Here is a 23708-nt window from a genome sequence, read left to right as displayed (position 1 = left end):
TGGTGAATTCCTGCAGTGCATCTTGTAGATGGTACACACACTGCTGCTACTGTGTGTCGGTGGTGGAGGGAGTGAATGTTTGTGGATGGGGTGCCAATCAAGCGGTGCTGCTTTGTCCTGGATGGTGTTGAGCTTCTTGAGTGTTGTGGGAGCTGCACTCATCCAGGCAAGTGGAGAGTATTCCATTGCACTCCGGAATTGTGCCTTGTAGATGGTGGACAGGCTTTGTGGAGTCAGGAGGTGATTTACTCGTCGCAGGATTCCCAGCCTCTGACCTGCTCTGGCAGCCACAGTATTTATATGGCTGGTCCAGTTCAGTTTCTGGTCAATGGTAACCCCCAGGATGTTGATACTGGGAGATTCAGTGATGGGAATGCCATTGAACATCAAGGGGCGCTGGTTGGATTCTTTCTTGTTGGAGATGGTCATTGCCTGGCAATTGTGAGGTGTGAATGTTACTTGCCACTTGTCAGCCCCGAGCCCGGATATTGTCCAATTGCTGCATTTGGACATGGCCTGCTTCAGTATCTGAGGAGTCTCGAATGGTGCTGAACATTGTACAATCATCAGCGAACATCCTCATTTCTGACATTATGATGGAAGGAAGATCATTGATGAAGCAGCTGAAGATGTTTGGGTGTAGGACACTACCCTGATGGATAGAAGGTTGGCTGGCTAACAGAAAGCAGAGAGTTGGCATAAGTGGGTCTTTTTCAGGTTGGCAGGATGTTGTGAGCGGTGTGTCACAGAGATCAGTGCTGGGGCCTCAACTTTTTACAATTTATATAAATGACTCGGTTGAAGGGGCCGAGGGAATGGTGGCTAAATTTGCTAATGTCACAAAGATAGATAGGAAAGTAAATTGTGAAGAGGACGTAAGGAAGGCTACAAAGTGACACCGATAGGTTAGGTGAGGGGGCAAAGATCTGGCAAATGGAGTAGAATGTGGGCAAATATGAAATTGTTCATTCTGGCAAGAAGAATTAAAAGGAAGCTTATTATCGAGATGGTGAGAGATTGCAGAGCTCTGAGACTCAGAGGGATCTGGGTGTCCTGGCGCATGAATCACAAAAGGTTAGTTTGCAGGTACAGCAGGTAATTAGGGAAGCTAATAGAGTGTTATCATTTATTGTGAGGGGAATAGATTACAAAAGTCAGGGGGTTATGCCCCAGTTGTACAAGGCATTGGTGAGACTGCATCTGGAGTAGTGTGTACAGTACTGGTCTCCTGATTGAAAGAAAGATGTAAATGCGTTAGAAACAGTTCAAAGAAGCTTTACTAAGCTAATACCAGGAATGATTGGGGTATCTTATGAGGAAAGGCTGAACAGGGAACAGGTTAGGCTTGTATCCACTGGAGTTTAGAAGAGTAAGAGGCGGCTTAAATTGAAACATATAAGATCCTGAGGGGTCTTGACAGGGTGGATGTGGAGAGGAGGTTTCCTCTTGTGGGAGAGTCTAGAACTGAGGGTCACTGTTTGAAAAAAGGGGTCGCTCATTTAAGACAGAGATGAGGATATTTTTCTCTGAGGGTTGAGAGTCTTTGGAACTCTCTTCCTCAACAGACAGTGGAAACAGAATCTTTGAATATTTTTAAGGCAGAGCTAGATAGATTCTTGATTAACGGGGGGTGGGCGCTGAAAGGTTATCAGGGGTCAGCAGGAATGTGGGGTTAAGGTTACATTTAGATCAGCCATGATCTTATTGAATGGTGGAGCAGGCTCAAGGGGCCGAGTGACCTACTCCTGCTCCTTATTCATATGTTTGTATGTGTAACTCCTGCAGTGATGTCCTGGAGCTGAGATGACTGACCTCCAATAGCCACAACCTTCTTCCTTTGTGCTCGGTATGACTCCAACCAGCGGAGAGTTTTCCCCCTGATTCCCATGGACTCCAGTTTTGCTGGGGCTCCTTGATGTCACACTCGGTCAAATGCTGCCTTGATGTCAAGGGCAGTCACTCTCACCTCACCTCAGTTCAGCTCTTTTGTCCATGTTTGAACCAAGGCTGTAATGAGGTCAGGAGCTGAGTGACCCTGGTGGAACCCAAACTGAGTATCAGTGAGCAGCTGGCTGGTGTGATCCATGGTGATCACATCTGCAGTAAGTGTTGGCTGCTCGAGGAGCTCCGGCTCAGAGTTGATGGCTGGCTGTCTGCGACATATCAGGAAGGGGGAGAAGTTACCTGGTCATTCTGTTTCTGGAGGCAGTCACACCCCTTAAATAAATTTAATCAAATTTGGTCCATGGTCAGGGACAGGATGGTGTGACACGAGTGAGGCAGGCGTGGGGATCCAGAATTTGGCTTTGGAGGAATCTCAGCTGGTGCCCTTGTCCAATAGGTATGAGGTTCTTGCTCCCGGTGTGGACAAGGCACAGACTATAGGGAGGATTAGTGAACTGACCACAGCACCGTGGTACAGAGCGCCATTCAAGTGGGGGGAGAAAAGAGAAATGTAGTAGTAATAGGGGATAGTATAGTTAAGGGAATGGATACTGTTCTCTGTAGCAAAGACAGAGAGTCCCGAAGGCTGTGTTACCTACCTGGTGCCAAGTTTAAGGACACCTCTTCTGGGCTGGAGAGGAACCTGGAGTGGGAGGGGAAGGATCCAGTTGTCGTGGTCCACGTATGTACCAATGACATAAGTAAGACTAGGAAAGAGGTTCTGCTGAGGGACTACGAGCAGCTCGGGGCCAAATTAAAAAGCAGAACCACAAAGGTAATAATCTCCGGATTACTACCTGAGCCGTGTGCAAATTGGCATAGGGTAAATAAGATTAAAGAGGTAAATGGGTGGCTCATAGATTGGTGTGGGAGAAATCGATTCCAATTCCTGGGGCACTGGCACCAGTACTGGGGAAGGAGAGAGCTGTTCCATTGGGACGAGCTTCATTTGAACCATGCTGGGACCAGTGCCTTGGCAAATCGTATAACTAGGGTTGTAGATAAGGCTTTAAACTAATTAGTGGGGGGAAGGGTTCAATTCAGGGGAAGATTAAAAAATCAAAAAGTAATGAGAGAGCAGAGGTGCAGGGTAGTGAAGAGGTGAACGATAATCAAAGTGGACAGGAAGGGGCATAAAATATAAGCAGAGGAGCGCAGCAGAAATTAGAACCAGAATGAGTAATAATGGTAAAAAGTCAAAGCTTAAGGCTCTTTATCTGAATGCATGCTGCATTTGTAACAAGATAGATGAGTTGACGGCACAAATAGAAATAAGTGGCTATGACTTGATATCTATTACAGAGACATGGTTGCAGGGTGACCAAGGCTGGGAACTCAGTATTCAAGGGTATTCGATGTTCTGGAAAAATAGGCACAAAGGAAAAGGAGGTGGGGTAGCTTTGTTAATAAAGAAAGGTTTCAGTGCAGTGGTGAGGAGTGATATAGGTGCAATAGATCGTGATGTGGAATCACTTTGGGTGGAAATAAGAAATAGCAAGGGGAAGAAGTCATGGATGGGAGTTGTCTATAGGCTCCCGAAGAGTTGCCTCACTGTAGACCAAAGTATAAGTCGGGAAATAATGGAGGCGTGTAAGAAGGCCGCTACAATTGTCATGGGTAATTTTAATCTGCATATTGACTAGACAAATCAGATTGGCAGGGGTAACATGGAAGATGAATTTGTAGAGTGCATCAGGGATTGAATTTTAAAGCAACATGTTACAGAATCTATCCGGGAACATGTTATTTTAGATCTAGTAATGTGTAATGATGTAGGATTAATAAGAGATCTCGTAGTTAAGGATCCTCTAGGGAGTAGCGATCACAACATGGTTTCAAATTCAGTTTGAGGGTGAGCAACTCGGGTCTCAAACTAGTGTCCTCAACTTAAATAAGGGCAATTACAGAGGTATGAAGAAAGAGTTGTCTAACGCGGGCTGGGAAAATAGACTAAGGGGAAGGTCATTGGATGAGCAGTGGCAGACATTTAAGCAGATGTTTCATAATGCTCTGCAAAAATTTATCCCGGTCAAAAAGAAGGACTCGATGAGAAGGATGAACCACCCGTGGTTAATAAAAGCGATCAAGGAGAGTATCCAATCAAAAACTAAGGCATACAAAGCGCCGAGAACCTGTGGTAGTCCAGAGGATTGGGAATATTTTAGGAACCTGTAGCTGCTGACTGAAAAGTTAATAAAGAGGGAGAAAATTGGTTATGAAAGTAAATTGGCAAGAAATATAAAAACAAACAGCAAGAGCTTCTACGGGTATGTAAAAAGAAAGAGAGTGTCCAAAGTGAGTATGGGACCCTTGGAGGATGTGACTGGAGAATTAATAACAGGGAACAGGGAAATGGCAGATAATTTAAACCAATATTTTTGATAAAGGACTCTATAAACATTCCAAAGATATTAGATAAGCAAGGAGCTGATGGGAGGAAAGATCTTGTAACAATCTCTATTACGGGGAACAAATTATTTGCCAAACTAACGGGATTACAACAATGGTTTCATGGACATTGTTAGACTTTTAATTCCAGATTTTTTTATTGAATTCAAATTCCACCTTCTGCCCTGGCAGGATTCGAACCCAGGTCCCCAGAGCATTACCCTGAGGCTCTGGAGTACTAGCCCAGTAACAATACCTCTGCGCCATAGCCTCGCCTAGTGTATTTAGATATTCAGAAGCATTTGATAAGGTGCCACATAAAAGGTTATTGCACAAGATGGGAGCTCACGGCATTGGGGGGGTAATGTTATTAGCATGGATTGAGGATTGGTTAACACAGAGCCCGCAGAGTCAGCATTAATGGATCTTTTTCAGGTTGGAAAGACATAACTAGTGGAGTGCCACACGGATCAGTCCTAGGGCCTCAATTAGTTACTACCTATATTAATGACTTGGAGGAGGGGGCAGAGTGTAATGTAACCAAATTTGCTGATGATACAAAAATAGGTGGGAGGGTATGTTATGATGAGGACATAAGGAATCTGCAAGGGGATATAGACAGGTTGAGTGAGTGGGCAAAAACTTGGCAGATGCAGTTTAATGTAGTAAAGTGTGAGGTGATGGATTTTGGCAGGAAGAATCAAAAGGCAGACTATTATTTAAATGGAGAGAGAGACTCCAAAAAAGTGCAGCACAGAGGGATCTGGGTGCTGTTGTGTGTGCAGCAAGTAATTATAAGGCAAATGGGATTCTGGCCTGTATTGCTAGGGGGTTGGAGTTTAAAAATAGGGAAGTTTTGTTACAATTGTACAGGGTGTTGATGAGGCTGCAGCTGGAATACTGTGTACAGTTTTGGTCCCTGTATTTAAGAAAGGATAAACTGACATTGGAGGCAGTTCAAAAGAGTTTCACTAGGTTGATTCCTGGGATGAAGGGGTTGACATATCAAGAATGGCTAAACAGGTTAGGCCTTTATTCATTGGAGTTTAGAAGAACGAGGGGTGACCTTATTGAAACGTACAAGATTGTGAGGGTCCTTGACAGGTCAGATGTTGAGAAGATGTTTATACCAGTGGGGGAATCTTGAACTAGGCGACAGAGTTACAACAAAAGGGGACACTCATTAAAAATTGAGATGCAATAGAATTTCTTCTCTCAGAGGGTAGTGAATGTCTAGAGAGTTATGGAGGCTAGATCACTGAAAGCATTGAAAGAGAAGGTACAGATGTTTGAAATGTTAGGGAGCTGAGGGCTATGAGGAGCTGGCACGAAGGAGGAGTTGAGGCCTGGGGCAGATCAGCCATGATCTTATTTAATGGTGGGGTAGGCTTGAGGGACCGAATGGTCTACTCCTGCTCCTGATTCTTATGTTCCTGTTTGCAGGGAATAGAAACTCCCCAGCAACATGTCCAAAGAATGTAGGCCAAATCTGGTTAAACCAAAGACAGCTTAGTATCTGGGACATTCATATGCAGTGTATTTAAAGAATGGATTGGGATTGTAATTGATCTCTTCCGAGTACAGCAGGCTGATTTTAATTACTTTCTTTGCTGACAGATCATTGTTATATCATATTTACATGTGGAATTCTTTCCGGGGCAGCTTCAGTTGTGCTAATTGATGAAACGAAGAAGATCGGTGAGTATTTGATAAAAATCAGCTAATCAATAAAGCAGCGATGTTGCGGGTCTCTTCACCATTTCCATTTGAAGGTTGCTCACATGAACAACACTGACAGATCCTCATGTTCATGTGGTAACTCACTGTAAATTCCCTCAGGGATGGCTATGTGGAATGGATTCCCATCAGCAACACAGTGCAAATTAATTGGTTAATACTGTTCCTGTATGGACTATGTATAATATTGATGTTCATAAGTATCTACAGTGTGACACTGTCCTTGTACGCAGAACATTTAATATCAGTGTCTATAATCTGTAACTATGTGACACTGTCCCTGTACGGACTATATTTAATATCAGTGTGTGTAGAATCTATAACTGTGTGACACTGTCCCTGTACGGACTATATTTAATATCAGTGTGTGTAGAATCTATAACTGTGTGACACTGTCCCTGTACGGACTATATTTAATATCAGTGTGTGTATAATCTGTAACTATGTGACACTGTCCCTGTACGCAGAACATTTAATATCAGTGTCTATAATCCGTAACTGTGTGACACTGTCCCTGTATGGACTATATTTAATATCAGTGTGTGTATAATCTATATCTGTGTGACACTGTCCCTGTACGGACTATATTTAATATCAGTGTGTGTATAATCTATAACTATCTGACACTGTCCCTGTACGGACTATATTTAATATCAGTGTGTGTATAATCTATAACTGTGTGACACTGTCCCTGTACGCACAACATTTAATATAAGTGTGTGTATAATCTATAACTGTGTGACATTGTCCCTGTACGGACTATATTTAATATCAGTGTGTGTATAATCTATAACTGTGTGACTCTGTCCCTGTACGGACTATATTTAATATCAGTGTGTGTATAATCTATAACTGTGTGACACTTTCGCTTTACGGACTATATTTAATCTATGTTACTACAAGGCATTGGCACTGATGGACTAAGTTTAATATTTATTTCCCTGTTGACTGCCTTTGTGTATCTCCGTATACAGATTGTGTTTAACCTTGATGTTACTATAATCTATATATTACACAGATTTTACCGATGTTGTGCATGATGGTCAATTGCCTGGTGTTTTGGAAGAAAAGCAGGCTCTGATATCTCTCTCTATTGTCTGCTCCCAAAACACTTAGATTTAATTTCTCCTTAGTTACAGCTTGTCACTATCCGTACGAGATTCTAATTATCAGGAGTTTACTTGCTGCGATCGCCTACATTTTCTCTGCGTTTTTCTTTGTCCTCTTCTACGTCGCACACCGTAAGTAGTTATTTGTGGAGAAAGTTATGAATTTGAAATTGAGAATTTAATGTTCTCCCAGAGCGTGTGTGTGTGTGAGTATGTTTGTGCGTGTGTGTGTGCATATGTGAGCATATGTATGTGCATGTGCATATGTGTGTGTGCGTGTGAGCGTGTGTGTTTGTCTGTCTGTGTGTGTATGTGTGTGTGTGTGCGTATATGTGTGTGTGCGTGCGTATGTCTGTTCATGTGTGTGTGTGTGTGTGTGTGTGTGTGTGTGTGGACATGTGGGCGTGTGTGTGTGGACATGTGTGCATGTGTGTCTGTGTGTGTGTGCATGCATATGTATGTGTGTGTGTGTGCGCATGTGTGTGTGCATATGTGTCTGTGTGTGTGTGCATGTGTGTGCTTATGTGCGTGTGTGTGTATGTATGTGCATATGTATGTGTGTTGTGTGTACGTATGTGTGCATGCATGTGTCTGTGCATACGTGTGTGCATGCATGTGTCTGTGCATACGTGTGTATGTGTGTGCGTGCATGTGTATGTGTGGACATGTGTGCCTGTGTGTGCGTACGTGTGTGTGTGTGTGTGCGTGTCTTTGTGTGTGCGTGTGCATGCATATGTGTTTGTGCCTATGTGTGTGATTGTGCGTGCGTATGTGCTTGCGTGTTTGTGTGTGATTATGTGCGTGTGTGTGCATGCGTGTGTCTCTGCGTATGTACGTGTGTGTGCATGTGTGTGCATACGTGTCTGTGTGTGTGCGTGCATGTGTGTCTGTGCGTATGTGCTTGTGTTTGTGTGTGCATGTGTGTGTATGTGCCCATGTATGTCTGTGTGTGCGTTCGTGCGAATGTGCGTGTGTGTGTGGGTCTGTGCGTATGTGTATGTGTGTGTGTGCACTCGTCTGTGCGTATGTGCGTGTGTGTGCATGTGTGTGCGTATGTGTCTGTGTGTGCGTGCATGTGCTTGTGTGTGTGCGCGTGTGTGCGCGTGTGTGTGTGTGCCCTGTGATGGACTGGCTCCTGTCCTGGGTGTACCCCACCTAGTGCCCATTGCCTGTTGGAATAGGCTCTGATTCCCCATCACCCTGAACTGGATGAAGCAGTTATGGAAAGTCAGTGAGTTTAGTAGTTTAGCTGCATGTCTGCTAGAATTCTGTCTCATGTATCATTTTCCCACTTTACCGGAATGTCTGCTCTTGCTTTTGTCTGCACTTTTGAGTGATTTTTGAAGAAGGTAGTGACACTCAGTAATATCGTCTCAAAATGCTTAATGTGGACATAACAATTCCCCTTTCCTCCACGCATAAGTGCTGGAGCTTACAGTTATAGAATGGTTGCAGTACAGAAAGAGGCCATTCAACCCATTGGGCTGAGTTTTCCCTCGTCTGGGGGAAGTTGATGGGCGGGCGTGTATGGGTGCACTTCTGATCCGCGCCCCCAATCGGAGGTGTGGCGCCATTTTACGTGGGCGGGCCAGTGAAGGCTCTGCACTCCCTGTGCGGGCGGGAGGGGGTGTATGTCCCAAAATCCAGAGTGCGCTCTAACAAACGCACTCATCTCCGTGAGGCTAAGTGCAGCCTCAGGGAGATTGTCTGTAAATGTAAAAAAGACAAAAATAGAAAAATAAAATTTCCTTTGTCACATGAGTTGGGACATGTCCATAATTTGTACAAAATTCTTATTAATTTTTTAAAGTCTACATGAAACCTCATCCCGCCTGAGGTGAGAGTGACTGCCCTTGACATCAAGGCAGCATTTGACCGAGTGTGACATCAAGGAGCCCCAGCAAAACTGGAGTCAAAGGGAATCAGACGGAAAACTCTCCGCTGGTTGGAGTCATACCCAGCACAAAGGAAGATGGCTGTGGTTGTTGGAGGTCAGTCATCTCAGCTCCAGGACATCACTGCAGGAGTTCCTCAGGGTAGTGTCCTTGGCCCAACCATCTTCAGCTGCTTCATCAATGACCTTCCTTCCATCATAAGTCAGAAGTGGGATGTTCACTGATGATTGTACAATGCTCAGCACCATTCATGACTCCTCAGATACTGAAGCAGTCCCTGTCCAAATGCAGCAAGACCTGGACAATATCCAGGCTCGGGGCTGACAAGTGGCAAGTAACATTCACACCACACAAGTGTCAGGCAATGACCATCTCCAACAAGAGAGAATCTAACCATCGCCCCTTGATGGTCCAATAGCATTACCAACACTGAATCCCCCACTCTCAACACCCTGAGGATTACCATTGATCGGAAACTGAACTGGACCAGCCATATAAATACTGTGGCTACAAGAGCAGGTCAGAGGCTGGGAATCCTACGACGAGTAACTCACCTCCTGACTCCCCAAAGCCTGTCCACCATCTACAAGGCACAAGTCAGGAGTGTGATGGAATACTCTCCACTTACCTGGATGAGTGCAGCTCCCACAACACTCAAGAAGCTCGACACCATCCAGGACAAAGCAGCTCACTTGATTGGCACCACATCCACAAACATTCACTCCCTCCACCACCGACACACAGTAGCAGCAGCAGTGGCGTGAATGTTACTTGCCACTTGTACTGCATCTACAAGGTGCACTGCTGGAACTCACCAAGGCTTCTTAGACAGCACCTTCCAAACACACAGCCACTACCATCTAGGACAAGGGCAGCAGATAGATGGGAACACCAACACATGGAAGTTCCCTTCCAAGCCACTCAACATCCAGGCTTGGAAATCTATCACCGTTCCTTCACTGTCGCTGGGTCAAAATCCTGGAACTCCCTCCCTAACAGCACTGTGGGTGTACCTACACCACACGGACAAAATCCTGGAACTCCCTCCCTAACAGCACTGTGGATGTACCTACACCACACGGACAAAATCCTGGAACTCCCTCCCTAACAGCACTGTGGGTGTACCTACATCACACGGACAAAATCCTGGAACTCCCTCCCTAACAGCACTGTGGATGTACCTACACCACATGGACAAAATCCTGGAACTCCCTCCCTAACAGCGCTGTGGGTGTACCTACACCACACGGACAAAATCCTGGAACTCCCTCCCTAACAGCGCTGTGGGTGTACCTACATCACACGGAGAAAATCCTGGAACTCCCTCCCTAACAGCGCTGTGGGTGTACCTACACCACATGGACAAAATCCTGGAACTCCCTCCCTAACAGCACTGTGGGTGTACCTACACCACACGGACAAAATCCTGGATCTCCCTCCTTAACAGCGCTGTGGGTGTACCTACACCACACGGACAAAATCCTGGAAATCCCTCCCTAACAGCGCTGTGGGTGTACCTACACCACTACGGACAAAATCCTGGAAATCCCTCCCTAACAGCGCTGTGGGTGTACCTACACCACACGGACAAAATCCTGGAACTCCCTCCCTAACGGCACTGTGGGTGTACCTACACCACATGGTCTGCAGCGGTTCAAGAAGGCAGCTCACCACCACCTTCTCAAGGGGCAATTAGGGATGGGCAATAAATGCTGGGCCCAGCCAGCGAAGCTCACATCCTGTGAATGAATTAAAAAAATCTCATGTGCCCTTGTCAGTAAGAAGCTCACCCTTTGCTGCACTCATCGTCAGGCTCTTCCAGTGGCAGTCAAGGCAGCCCTAGCCTTGGACTTGTTAGGTGCTGGATCCTTCCAAGGCTTCTCTGTAGACCTCTGCAGCATCTCTCAGTGGCATTTCTAGATTCCTCCAAGTCCAGAGCCCAGTTGACTGCACCCACGTTGCCATCAAGCACCCACTGACTGACTGAACAGGAAGGCCGACCACTCCATGAATGTGTAACTGGTATGTGACCACAGGAAGGGTGTCCTCCAAGTGTGTGCACAATTTCCTGGGAGCTGCTTTCACTGTCCATCAGTCAAGCCTTTCATCTGCAGCTGTTCTGTACCACCTCAAGTCTGTGGATGTATTCCAGAGGACAAGGACTATCTTTTGTGGAGATGGTTTCTCACCCCTCTCTATGGGCAAGACAAACAGAGGAACAGAGGCATTACAGCCTGCCCATCGGAACCCTCCTGAAGCAGTTCATTGGCTTGTTAAGGATGCACTTTCTCTGTCTGGACTGTTGAGTGGCACCCTACCATACGCCACTGTCAGGGTCTCTCAAATGGACGTGGTCTATTGCATTCTATTGCATTCCTCATCACACAGCCCAGCAGCAGAGAGTGACTCTTGATGCAGATACAATGGAAGGACTGATCTCGTTGGAGGAAGAGGAGGGGCGGGGTGTGGGGCAGGGGGTACAGAGGGGGAACCTCCTGCTGTGCGAGGTGGTAGGCTGAAGATGGAGGTGTCCAGACTGGGGTATCACAACAAGGACTTTCCAGAGAGCCATTATTACAAAGGATCATCAGATCCAGGAGAGGTTCAGCTCATTACTCTAAGGCCTAAGAGATGTGAAAGGTCCCAGCCTGCATAATGACAAAGAACAGCAACTGCGTGTGCATGCAATGCAATCCTACCATCACCCAGAGCTGGAGTCTTTAGAATTGCTGGTGAGGAAATACTGTTTTGTGTACACACTCTTGTTACTGTATAACACAAAGTTCATAAAATGATGTATCGCATGTTAATGAAAATTTATTTACAGAGTGATCCTAAATAACTGCAAACAGGTTACATCTCCATACCACCACCGAGGCCTGCTTGGTGCTCAGACTAACACGTTACCCTTTGTTCTCAGACACTTCTACATGGCGCTTCCCTTGTTGCCTCTTAGGAGCTAGAGGCTCATGTCTCTGACTTTGCAGATGTGACAATTGTGGCCTCTTTGGGACTACATCCCTGCAGGGGCAACCCTTGTCACTGGGCGCTATATCACAGCTATATCACCTTCTGTCAGAGGAACCGAGGAAGCCAGGGATGAGGAGGTTGCCACAAGAGGTGTGGCGCATCCATCCTCCTCTGGCACTTGTTCATGGCTGGCATGAGGGAAGCTGCCCCTGGGAAACATCTGGCGTGACACCCCCAGCTGCCTGCATTTTGTGCGTAGCAGCAGACTGTCCTGCCCCCACATGCACCCCAGGCACTGCTGAATATGGCCCCCCTCCCCCCCCTCATGAGGTTGGTCACCCTCTCATTGGATGAGCTTGAAGCAGCAGGAAATGGATTGAACTCATTTGCTGCGCTTCTGTCTGCAGGAACACATCTTCCTCAGGAACTCTGACACGTGGGAACACATCTGCCACCGCCGCTCTAAACGCTGACCTTCCAGCTGTGACTCCTGAGGCCTTTCCTCACTGTCCAGCGGAGCATCAATGTGACTGACCTTCCTCCTCCGAGGGGACTGTCCACAGAAGCCTCAGACACTCCTCCTGCATGCTAGTGTTGTGCTCCTCACCCATCTCTGACCGTGCAGAGGGACCCGGCTGAGGTGAAAGTACTGTGATGGTGGGCGGAACGCTAGCTTGCTGTGACACTGTCTGAGGACATCCCTTCCCCCTGTGACTGTCCGAGCGATTATTGCATTTCCTGGGGTGGGGGTGGGCTGCTGTGACCTGTGTGAGACACAAGAGGAACTGATGAGAGTTTGCGCTGGAGAACCTTAAACCTAGAAATAATAAAGATTCAGCAGGAATATTGGGTTTCATTTTGGACTCCCAATAGCGAGGAAGTAACAGACAACTCTGAGAGGTTTTGCACAGTGACCAGTATTGAGAGACAGGCTTATCCAGAGGTTGGCTTGGGTAAAACCAATGATTAAGTTTCCATAGTGGGCCTACTTGTCGATCTTCAACTGGAATAAGTAGTATGAGGGGAGAAATAGGTCAAATGGCTGAGTCCCTCTCCTATTGCTTATGACCTTATGGATGTGCTGCACCCAAGCCCCCGAGCACTGCAATCGTCACACCAACTATGTCACAAATCATCCGATTTGGCTGAAACAGACACTGGCCACCCAATGGGAAAGCCCCTTTAAACATGGTGCCATCCAGAGAGAGAGAGAGAGTGAAGTCTGATTCGGAGCCAATACAGCCAGGTGAAGTGAACCCTCACCAATACTAGTGGAGGACACAGAATAACAGCTCATGGATGAAGGGACTAGTTTGGTTCCCCCTCCTCTTTGCCCCCCCCCCCCCCCCCCCCACTAATGGGGAATAGTAGTCACAGAGATTGTAGGACAGCAGGTATGAACCTTTGTCAGCTGTGGGATATGTTTTGAACATGGGTTGCCTCCTGGGAGTGAACAATTAGCGCCATGAGTTTTTTCTAACAAAGTAACGATCTTATGCAGGGTCAATGGGGCTGATTCCACCTCCACCAGGCAGCCGATGGTGGAGGTTTGTTTGGGGAGAGTTGAGGTGAACAGACTGGTGAAATCAGCGGGATCAGCTGAATTAGAAGCCAGATTACTGAGCGATGTAAGAGCAGACACAGAGCTAGCATCCTCTGGCTCAGGAATGATCCCAGACGGCTGAAGGCTGGTGGAGTTTCCACTTCCATACACAGGAAGGGGGGAAGCAGGTGCTGACAGGGACACAGGAGAGGCCATTCGGCCCCTTGAACCTGCTCTGCCATTCAATAAGATCATGGATCATCTGATCGTAAACACCCACTGACACCGCCCCCCCCCGCCTCCCCCCTCCCCAAATTGCCCTTCACCCTCCACCACCACCACCCCCACCCCCACCCCACATTTACTGATAAAGCCTCACATCAGCAGGAGGAAGATAGTCAGAATTAATATTAGTGATCACAGAGAAAAGCTGCAGACCTGAGAGACAGGGTCGTGGGGGTGAGGGAGGGGGGTGATTGTGTGTCTGGGTCGTGGGGGGTGGTATGATTGTGTGTCTGGGGTGGGGGGAATGGGGTATCAGTGACTGGTTTGGGGGTATTTGTGTATCTGGGTTGTGGGCCGTTAGCGTCAGGATATTCCCGATCCTCTGAGCACATCAATAATCCTTCCAAATCAATGTTGCCACCCACGCTCAGGTCATCAGCAGAAGCTCATTGCTCAATAGGGGAGCTGGTGTGCCTCCAGCCTGTTATGTTGGGGCTTTACACAATGATAGACTCTGTGTTCACTCTCTGTCCATCTCTATCCATACAGTTCTAGAAATTGACATGCGTATGAAACTGAGAGCCGTCAAACGGGCAACTCGACAGCAGTTATCCATAATGTAGCATTGTGCATTGTTACAAGGTATAGTATTACAAAATTAAATCATCTGGTTTACTAACAGAGTACAGAAATATATACCTCTGTGCAGCACCTGAGTGTAATGTCACATTGCACAGTGCGGTACCAGTGTGTAATGTCACATTGCACAATGCAGTACCAGTGTGTAATGTCACATTGCACAGTGCAGTACCAGTGTGTAATGTCACATTGCACAATGCAATACCAGTGTGTAATGTCACATTGCACAATGCAATACCAGTGTGTAATGTCACATTGCACAGTGCAGTACCAGAGTGTAATGTCACATTGTAGTACCAGAGTGTAATGTCACATTGCAGTACCAGAATGTAATGTCACATTGCACAGTGCAGTACCAGAGTGTAATGTCACATTGCACAGTGAAGTACCAGTGTGTAATGTCACATTGCACAGTGCAGTACCAGAGTGTAATGTCACATTGCACAGTGCAGTACCAGAGTGTAATGTCACATTGCACAGTGCAGTACCAGTGTGTAATGTTACATTTCCTGGTGCAGAACCTATGTAATGTTACATTACAGAGTGCAGTACCAGTGTGTAATGTTACATCTCCTGGTGCAGAACCTATGTAATGTTACATTACAGAGTGCAGTACCAGTGTGTAATGTCACATTACACAGTGCAGTACCAGTTTGTAATATTACGTCTCCTGGTGCAGTATCAGAGTGTAATGTAACATCACAAGGTGCAGTACCTGTGTATAATGTTACATTGTGATGCAGTACCTGAGTATAATGTTCCATCACAGGGTGTAGTACATATATGTAATGTCATGTCGCACAGTGCAATACCAGTGTGTAATGTAACATCACAGGGTGCAGTACCAGAGTGTAGTGTTACATGACGGTGCAGTATCAGTGTATAATTACGTTCTCATCCTGCACCCTGTCATGAAACATTACACTTATATGGTGCAGCACCTAATGTTACATCACAGTGCAGTACCAGTGTGTGTCAGAAAGATGTAATAATTTTCATCACTTTATTGGAATTTATTGTAAAGCAGAGTAATAGTGGGGTCTGTTTCTGTATTTATGTGTGTGTGGGACTTAATTGAATTGAAGGCAGCTGTTCTGAAGGCTTTGATGCATCAGAAGATAAGCTAGGTTTGAAATATTAAGTAGGTAAACTTGGGAGATGTTTTAGAATGTGAGGTGTGAAGGGAACATCTGCATTTTTAAATAAACCAGGCTAGATTGAACTCAAAAGAGGGGGTGAACTGTTACACCTAGCCAGGAGAACTTAAGAAACAGTGTAAAGCAAAAAACTGCGGATGCTGGAAATCTGAAACAAAAACAAAAATAGCTGGAAAAACTCAGCAGGTCTGACAGCATCGGCAGAGAGGAACACAGTTAACGTTTTGAGCCCCTGTGACTCTTCATCAGAACTAAGAAATATAGAAATGAGGTGGAATATAATCTGGTAGAGGGGGTGGGACAGGTAGAGCTGGATAAGGGGCCAGTGATAGGTGGAGGCTAGGAGAGATTGACAAAGATGTCATAGACAAAAGGACAAAGGGGTGTTGACAGTGGTGATATTAGCTAAAAGAATGAGCTAATGATGACATTAAGGGTAGAAAACAGGACGAACAAGGTACAGATAGCTCTAGTGGGGGTGGGTGGGGTGAAGGTACAGATAGCCCTAGTGGGGGTGGGGTGGGGGTGAAGGTACAGATAGCCCTAGTGGGGGTGGGGTGAAGGTACAGATAGCCCTAGTGGGGGTGGGGTGGGGTGAAGGTACAGATAGCCCTAGTGGGGGTGGGGTGGGGGTGAAGGTACAGATAGCCCTAGTGGGGGTGGGGTGAAGGTACAGATAGCCCTAGTGGGGGTGGGGTGGGGTGAAGGTACAGATAGCCCTCGTGGGGGTGGGGTGGGGTGAAGGTACAGATAGCCCTCGTGGGGGTGGGGTGGGGGTGAAGGTACAGATAGCCTTAGTGGGGGTGGGGTGAAGGTACAGATAGCTCTATTGGGGGTGGGTGAAGGTACAGATAGCCCTAGTGGGGGTGGGGTGGGGTGAAGGTACAGTTAGCCCTAGTGGGGGTGGGGTGGGGGGAAGGTACAGATAGCCCTAGTGGGGGTGGGGTGGGGTGAAGGTATAGATAGCCCTAGTGGGGGTGGGGTGGGGTGAAGGTACAGATAGCCCTAGTGGGGGTGGGGGGAAGGTACAGATAGCCCTAGTGGGGGTGGGGTGGGGTGAAGGTACAGATAGCCCTAGTGGGGGTGGGGTGGGGGGAAGGGATCAAAATAGGCTAAAAGGTAGAGATAAAACAATGGGTATACATTTAAAAATAATGGAAATAGGCGGGAAAAGAAAAATATATATATTAAAAAAATATATAAAAAATTATAAATTATTGGAAAAAAGGGGATCGGAAAGGGGGTGGGGATGGAGGAGAGAGTTCAAGATCTAAAATTGTTGAATTCAATATTCAGTCCGGAAGGCTGTAAAGTCCCTAGTCGGAAGATGAGGTGCTGTTCCTCCAGTTTGCGTTGAGCTTCACTGGAACAATGCAGCAAGCCAAGGACAGACATGTGGGCATGAGAGCAGGGTGGAGTGTTGAAATGGCCAGTGACAGGGAGGTCTGGGGTAATGCTTGCGGACAGACCGCAGGTGTTCTGCAAAGCAGTCGCCCAGTCTGCATTTGGTCTCTCCAATGTAGAGAAAACCGCAATGGGAACAACGAATGCAGTAGACTAAGTTGAGGGAAGTGCAAGTGAAATGTTGCTTCACTTGAAAGGAGTGTTTAGGCCCTTGGACAATGAGGAGGGGGGAAGTAAAGGGGCAGGTGTTGCACCTTCTGCGGTTGCATGGGAAGGTGCCGTGGGAGGGGGTTGAGGTGTAGGTGGTGATGGAGGAGTGGACCAGGGTGTCCCGGAGGGAGCGATCCCTACGGAATGCCGATAGGGGGGGTGAAGGGAAGATGTGTTTGGTGGTGGCATCATGCTGGAGTTGGCGGAAATGGCGGAGGATGATCCTTTGAATGCGGAGGCTGGTGGGGTGATAAGTGAGGACAAGGGGGACCCTATCATGTTTCTGGGAGGGAGGAGAAGGCGTGAGGGCAGATGCGCGGGAGATGGGCCGGACACGGTTGAGGGCCCTGTCAACGACCGTGGGTGGAAAGCCTCGGTTAAGGAAGAAGGAGGACATATCAGAGGAACTGTTTTTGAAATGGCACCATCAGAACAGATGCGACGGAGGCGAAGGAACTGAGAGAATGGGATGGAGTCCTTACAGGAAGCGGGGTGTGAGGAGCTGTAGTCAAGGTAGCTATGGGAGTTGGTAGGCTTGTAATGAATATATTTCTTAGCTCTGTTGAAGAGTCATTCGGACTCGAAACGTTAACTGTGTTCCTCTCTGCAGATGCTGTCAGACCTGCTGAGTTTTTCCAGGTATTTTTGTTTTTGTTTAAGAAACAGGGCATTTATTTTTCCCAGAGATTACTGGTAAAATTGGGACTGTGATATATTTTATTATTAGAGAGGTAAAGTCCAAAGACATAGTGAAACAATGGGAATTTGCATTCAAATTTTTTTGAAGGAGCGAAGGTTGTGTGTAAGGGCAGGCATTCTAAGATCTAACACAAGTGTGAAAAGCCTCCAGCATCTAAGCCTCAAGTTGCTGTCTACAAGGAACTGAAACTGAGAAATACTCACTTTGAATTCAACTGTTCAGGGTATTGTGTATTCCTTTGCCCGGGTCTTTTAAAATCTGTGTCTCACTATTGCCTTAACAGAGGTGTAACTGAGGTTTAGGTTAATTAGGGGATTTAGAAGTTATCATAGTAGTAATTTGTAGATCTATGTGCTCAAATCATTTCTTCTATTAATAAACGTTCAATTTACTTTTGTAAGAAACGTATAAGACTCGATGACCTTTTACTGAATTCAAAGCCTTCATCTTAAAATAAGTACAAATTACAAATAGTTGTGGCAGTTGCTTCAAGTTTCCCTCTGGGATTTGGGCAGCCTGGCATTTATCACATCCACTTGCCAGAACAGAAACTGGAGGCTCTTTGCGAGATATATTTGAAACTCCTTGATTGGTTTGGAGTTGGGGAATCTTAAGGTTATGAGTACAAGAAGCACTTTGAGTTCAGGAGTTGGTGTGAAGTTTATTTTCAACTGGTGAGACTAATATGGCTTTAACAGTTGCTCAGACTTATCTGGGAGTTGAAATTATAACTTTGGCTGGTTTACAAAAGGTAACTATAGTTAAGTGAATGGAATTGGTTGATAAGTTACAATTGGGATTACCTGCAGGGCAAGGAAAGCAGATGTAATTGAAGGTATAACACAGCATTTAAAGTTGGAAGTACTACCTGACACTAGTGAGTCACAGCTGGAGGTAGTGAGACTTCAGTTAGAAATGAAGAAGCTGGAACCTGAACAAGCAATGGGAATGAAAAAATTGGAACTACAGGCGGCAGAAAGAGAAAGGACATTTCAAAGGGAGCAAGTGGGAAGGCAGGAGTAGGAAAGGAAGCTGGAACTGGAATTCCAGGGACAAGAGAAGAATAAAGAAAGAGAGGCTAGGGAAAGAGAGAAGGAAGAGAAAGGGAATACCAGCTTAAAAGGCTGGAAGTTTAAAAAAGCGATCTCAGATTCTGAGCAAAAAACCTTTAACCTGAGACCTAGTGGAGAGAATTTTAAATTTGTACAAGCCCTTTCAAAGTTGAGGAAAGACATGTGGAAGCATTTTTCATTTCATTTGAGAAGATAGCTAAAGAGATGAAATGGCCACAGGAAAACTGGACATTAATTATTACAATCCAGGTTGGTGGGTTGAGCGCATGAGGTTTATGCTTCACTGTCAGAAGAAATGTTGGTGAACTATGATGTGGTAAAAAAAAAGGCTATTTTGAGTGTATGTGAGTTGGTTCCTGAGGCAGACAGGCAGAAATATAGGAGTATGAGAAAACAGCCCGGGGAAACTTATATTGAGTTTTAAAGAGTAAAACAAAGTTATTTTGACTGGTGGATATAGGCATTAAAGATAGAGATGACATATGCAGCTCTCCGAGAGTTAATTCTTTTGTTTAATATTACATCATGGTGCAGTACCAGTATGTAATGCTACATCACAGGGTGCAGTACCATTGTGTAATGTTACTAGTGCGGTACTAGGGTATACTGTTAAATCACAAAGTACATCAATGCAGTACCAGAGTGTAATGTTAAGTCAAATTAAACAACAATGGAGTGTAATTTTACATTGAACTGTGCAGGACCAGAGTGTAATGTTACATCACACAGCACAGCACCAGAGTGTAACGTTACATCACACGGTGCAGCGCCAGGGTAATGTAGATCACACAGTGCAGTACCTGAGTGTTACGTTACATCACACAGTGCAGCATTAGAGTGTAATGTTAGATCACACAGTGCAGTACCTGAGTGTTATGTTACATCACACAGTGCAGCATTAGAGTGTAATGTTAGATCACACGGTGCAGTACCTGAATGTTACGTTACATCACACAGTGCAGCATTAGAGTGTAATGTTAGATCACACGGTGCAGTACCTGAGTGTTACGTTACATCACACAGTGCAGCATTAGAGTGTAATGTTATATCGCATGGTACAGTACCTGAGTGTTACGTTACATCACACAGTGCAGCATTAGAGTGTAATGTTAGATCACACGGTGCAGTACCTGAGTGTTACGTTACATCACACAGTGCAGCATTAGAGTGTAATGTTAGATCACACGGTGCAGTACCTGAGTGTTACGTTACATCACACAGTGCAGCATTAGAGTGTAATGTTATATCACATGGTACAGTACCTGAGTGTTATGTTACATCACACAGTGCAGCATTAGAGTAAATGTTATATCACATGGTACAGTACCTGAGTGTTACGTTACAACACACAGTGCAACATTAGAGTGTAATGTTAGATCACACGGTGCAGTACCTGAGTGTAACGTTACATCACACAGTGCAGCATTAGAGTGTAATGTTAGATCACACGGTGCAGTACCTGAGTGTTACGTTACATCACACAGTGCAGCATTAGAGTGTAATGTTATATCACACGGTGCAGTACCTGAGTGTAACGTTACATCACACAGTGCAGCATTAGAGTGTAATGTTATATCACATGGTACAGTACCTGAGTGTAACGTTACATCACACGGTGCAGCACCAGAGTAATGTTAGATCACACGGTGCAGTACCTGAGTGTTATGTTACATCACACAGTGCAGCAATAGAGTGTAATGTTAGATCACACAGTGCAGTACCTGAGTGTTACGTTACATCACACAGTGCAGCATTAGAGTGTAATGTTAGATCACACGGTGCAGTACCTGAGTGTTACGTTACATCACACAGTGCAGCATTAGAGTGTGATGTTATATCACATGGTGCAGTAACTGAGTGTTACGTTACATCACACAGTGCAGCATTAGAGTGTAATGTTATATCACATGGTACAGTACCTGAGTGTTACGTTACATCACACAGTGCAGCATTAGAGTGTAATGTTATATCACATGGTACAGTACCTGAGTGTTACGTTACATCACACAGTGCAGCATTAGAGTGTAATGTTATATCACACGGTGCAGTACCTGAGTGTAACGTTACATCACACAGTGCAGCATTAGAGTGTAATGTTATATCACACGGTGCAGTACCTGAGTGTTACGTTACATCACACAGTGCAGCATTAGAGTGTAATGTTAAATCACATGGTACAGTACCTGAGTGTAACGTTACATCACACGGTGCAGCGCCAGAGTAATGTTAGATCACATGGTGCAGTATCTGAGTGTTACGTTACATCACACAGTGCAGCATTAGAGTGTAATGTTAGATCACACGGTGCAGTACCTGAGTGTTATGTTACATCACACAGTGCAGCATTAGAGTGTAATGTTAGATCACACGGTGCAGTACCTGAGTGTTACGTTACATCACACAGTGCAGCATTAGAGTGTAATGTTAGATCACACGGTGCAGTACCTGAGTGTTACGTTACATCACACAGTGCAGCATTAGAGTGTAATGTTATATCACACGGTGCAGTACCTGAGTGTAACGTTACATCACACAGTGCAGCATTAGAGTGTAATGTTATATCACATGGTGCAGTACCTGAGTGTTACGTTACATCACACAGTGCAGCGCCAGAGTAATGTTAGATCACATGGTGCAGTATCTGAGTGTTACGTTACATCACACAGTGCAGCATTAGAGTGTAATGTTAGATCACACGGTGCAGTACCTGAGTGTAACGTTACATCACACAGTGCAGCATTAGAGTGTAATGTTATATCACATGGTGCAGTACCTGAGTGTTACGTTACATCACACAGTGCAGCGCCAGAGTAATGTTAGATCACATGGTGCAGTATCTGAGTGTTACGTTACATCACACAGTGCAGCATTAGAGTGTAATGTTAGATCACACGGTGCAGTACCTGAGTGTTATGTTACATCACACAGTGCAGCATTAGAGTGTAGTGTTACATCACACAGTGCAGCATTAGAGTGTAATGTTAGATCACACGGTGCAGTACCTGAGTGTAACGTTACATCACACAGTGCAGCATTAGAGTGTAATGTTATATCACATGGTACAGAACCTGAGTGTTACGTTACATCACACAATGCAGCATTAGAGTGTAATGTTATATCACACGGTGCAGTACCTGAGTGTTACGTTACATCACACAGTGCAGCATTAGAGTGTAATGTTATATCACATGGTACAGTACAATTTTGTCACTAATGTTATTGTAACTAAATGGAATAATGATCCAGCAGACCTGTCAGAATGTCATTCAATCGTTGACCACTGGCATTGTTTATTAAGGTTTTTTGTTTCACTTTACTCCAAGTGGTGAGGCTGATAATTGACTTTCTTGTTTTACAGGCAGTTTAATCATAGCAAGAGGAAGACATCAGCTCTTGTGTTTCACTTGCTCTCTCCTTTTACACAGAATGATGCATTTAAACAAAGGCTTATTCCAGAAGCTACAATAAACTGGAGATAACATCTGTCTGTGGATAACAACTCCTCCAGTGATAGTTTCAAAAGAAACTTCAGTCATTTCAGCTGATTATTGAACTTTCTTAACCAATTGCCTGTCACTCATGGAGAGGGATGCCAATGAATGTTCATGGACCATGTCTGATTATCATTCTGTTTGCAGACTTGGACCTCAGGATGCTGAGAATTGTCAGCACTAATTGTTATTAATCACATTTTGTAAAGGAGGTTTTAAATAAAAGGTGAAAGTACTTGCAGCAGACGGGCTGCTCATTGTCATCTTTGGTCTACACCATTAGCAAGAGGAGATGACCCACAGTAACGTAGCCCCATGCAGCATGGTTATTCCCTCGCACTCCTTCCCCAGTCACCACAGTCCTGCCTGAAAATGTGCCTGTGCAGGAAGCAGCACGAGCTCTAAAGCAGGTGAACTGAACACCAGCTGAAGCCAGCCAAGGATCAGTTCAAAGCAGATTCAATTCTAATTACAAAGCACTATTTTGTCATTTCAAAAGGAGAAGAAACCCAACAGGTGAATTATAGAGGGCTCGCCCTGCACAGTGAAGTACAGTGAGGTTACTCTGCACAGTGAATTATAGAGGCCGCACCCTGAACAGTGAAGTACAGTGAGGTTACTCTGCACAGTGAATTATAGAGGCCTCGCCCTGCACAGTGAAGTACAGTGAGGTTACTCTGCACAGTGAATTATAGAGGCCTCGCCCTGCACAGTGAAGTACAGTGAGGTTACTCTGCACAGTGAATTATAGAGGCCTCGCCCTGCACAGTGAAGTACTGTGAGGTTACTCTGCACGGTGAATTACACTGGGGTCACTGTGCATGGTGAATTACAGGGGGATCGCTCTGCACAGTGAATGAGAGTGAGGTCACTCAGCACAGTGAATTATAGTAGGATCACTGCACGGTGAATTACACTGGGGTCACTCTGCACGGTGAATTACAGTGGGATTACTCTGCACGGTGATTTACAGTGGGATTACTCTGCACGGTGAATTACAGTGGGATTACTCTGCACGGTGAATTACAGTGGGATTACTCTGCACGGTGAATTACAGTGGGATTACTCTGCACGGTGAATTACAGCGGGATTACTCTGCATGGTGAATTACAGTAGGATTACTCTGCACGGTGATTTACAGTGGGGGCACTGTGCACGGTGATTTACAGTGGGATTACTCTGCACGGTGAATTAAAGTGGGTTCATTGCATGGTGCATAACAG

General features: G+C 45.6%; 1 protein-coding gene across 1 annotated transcript in view; it reads left to right on the top strand.

Annotated features, from left to right (window-relative positions):
• LOC121291357 overlaps window positions 1-22731 on the top strand; it is a 55235-nt gene extending 32504 nt beyond the window's left edge. The window contains exons 8-11 of the mRNA XM_041212426.1: window positions 5950-6030; window positions 7203-7310; window positions 14361-14453; window positions 22353-22731. Of these exons, the coding sequence (XP_041068360.1) occupies window positions 5950-6030; window positions 7203-7310; window positions 14361-14434 (263 nt within the window). The 3' untranslated portion in view covers window positions 14435-14453; window positions 22353-22731. The remainder of the gene's footprint in view (window positions 1-5949; window positions 6031-7202; window positions 7311-14360; window positions 14454-22352) is intronic.
• The last annotated feature ends 977 nt before the right edge of the window (window positions 22732-23708 follow it).

This window comes from Carcharodon carcharias, chromosome 19, assembly GCF_017639515.1.
Source record: "Carcharodon carcharias isolate sCarCar2 chromosome 19, sCarCar2.pri, whole genome shotgun sequence".
In the NCBI taxonomy this organism is placed as follows: Eukaryota; Metazoa; Chordata; class Chondrichthyes; order Lamniformes; family Lamnidae; genus Carcharodon; species Carcharodon carcharias.
The sequence above is the reverse complement of the archived record's forward strand: the minus strand, read 5'-3'. Positions and strand labels throughout refer to the sequence as shown.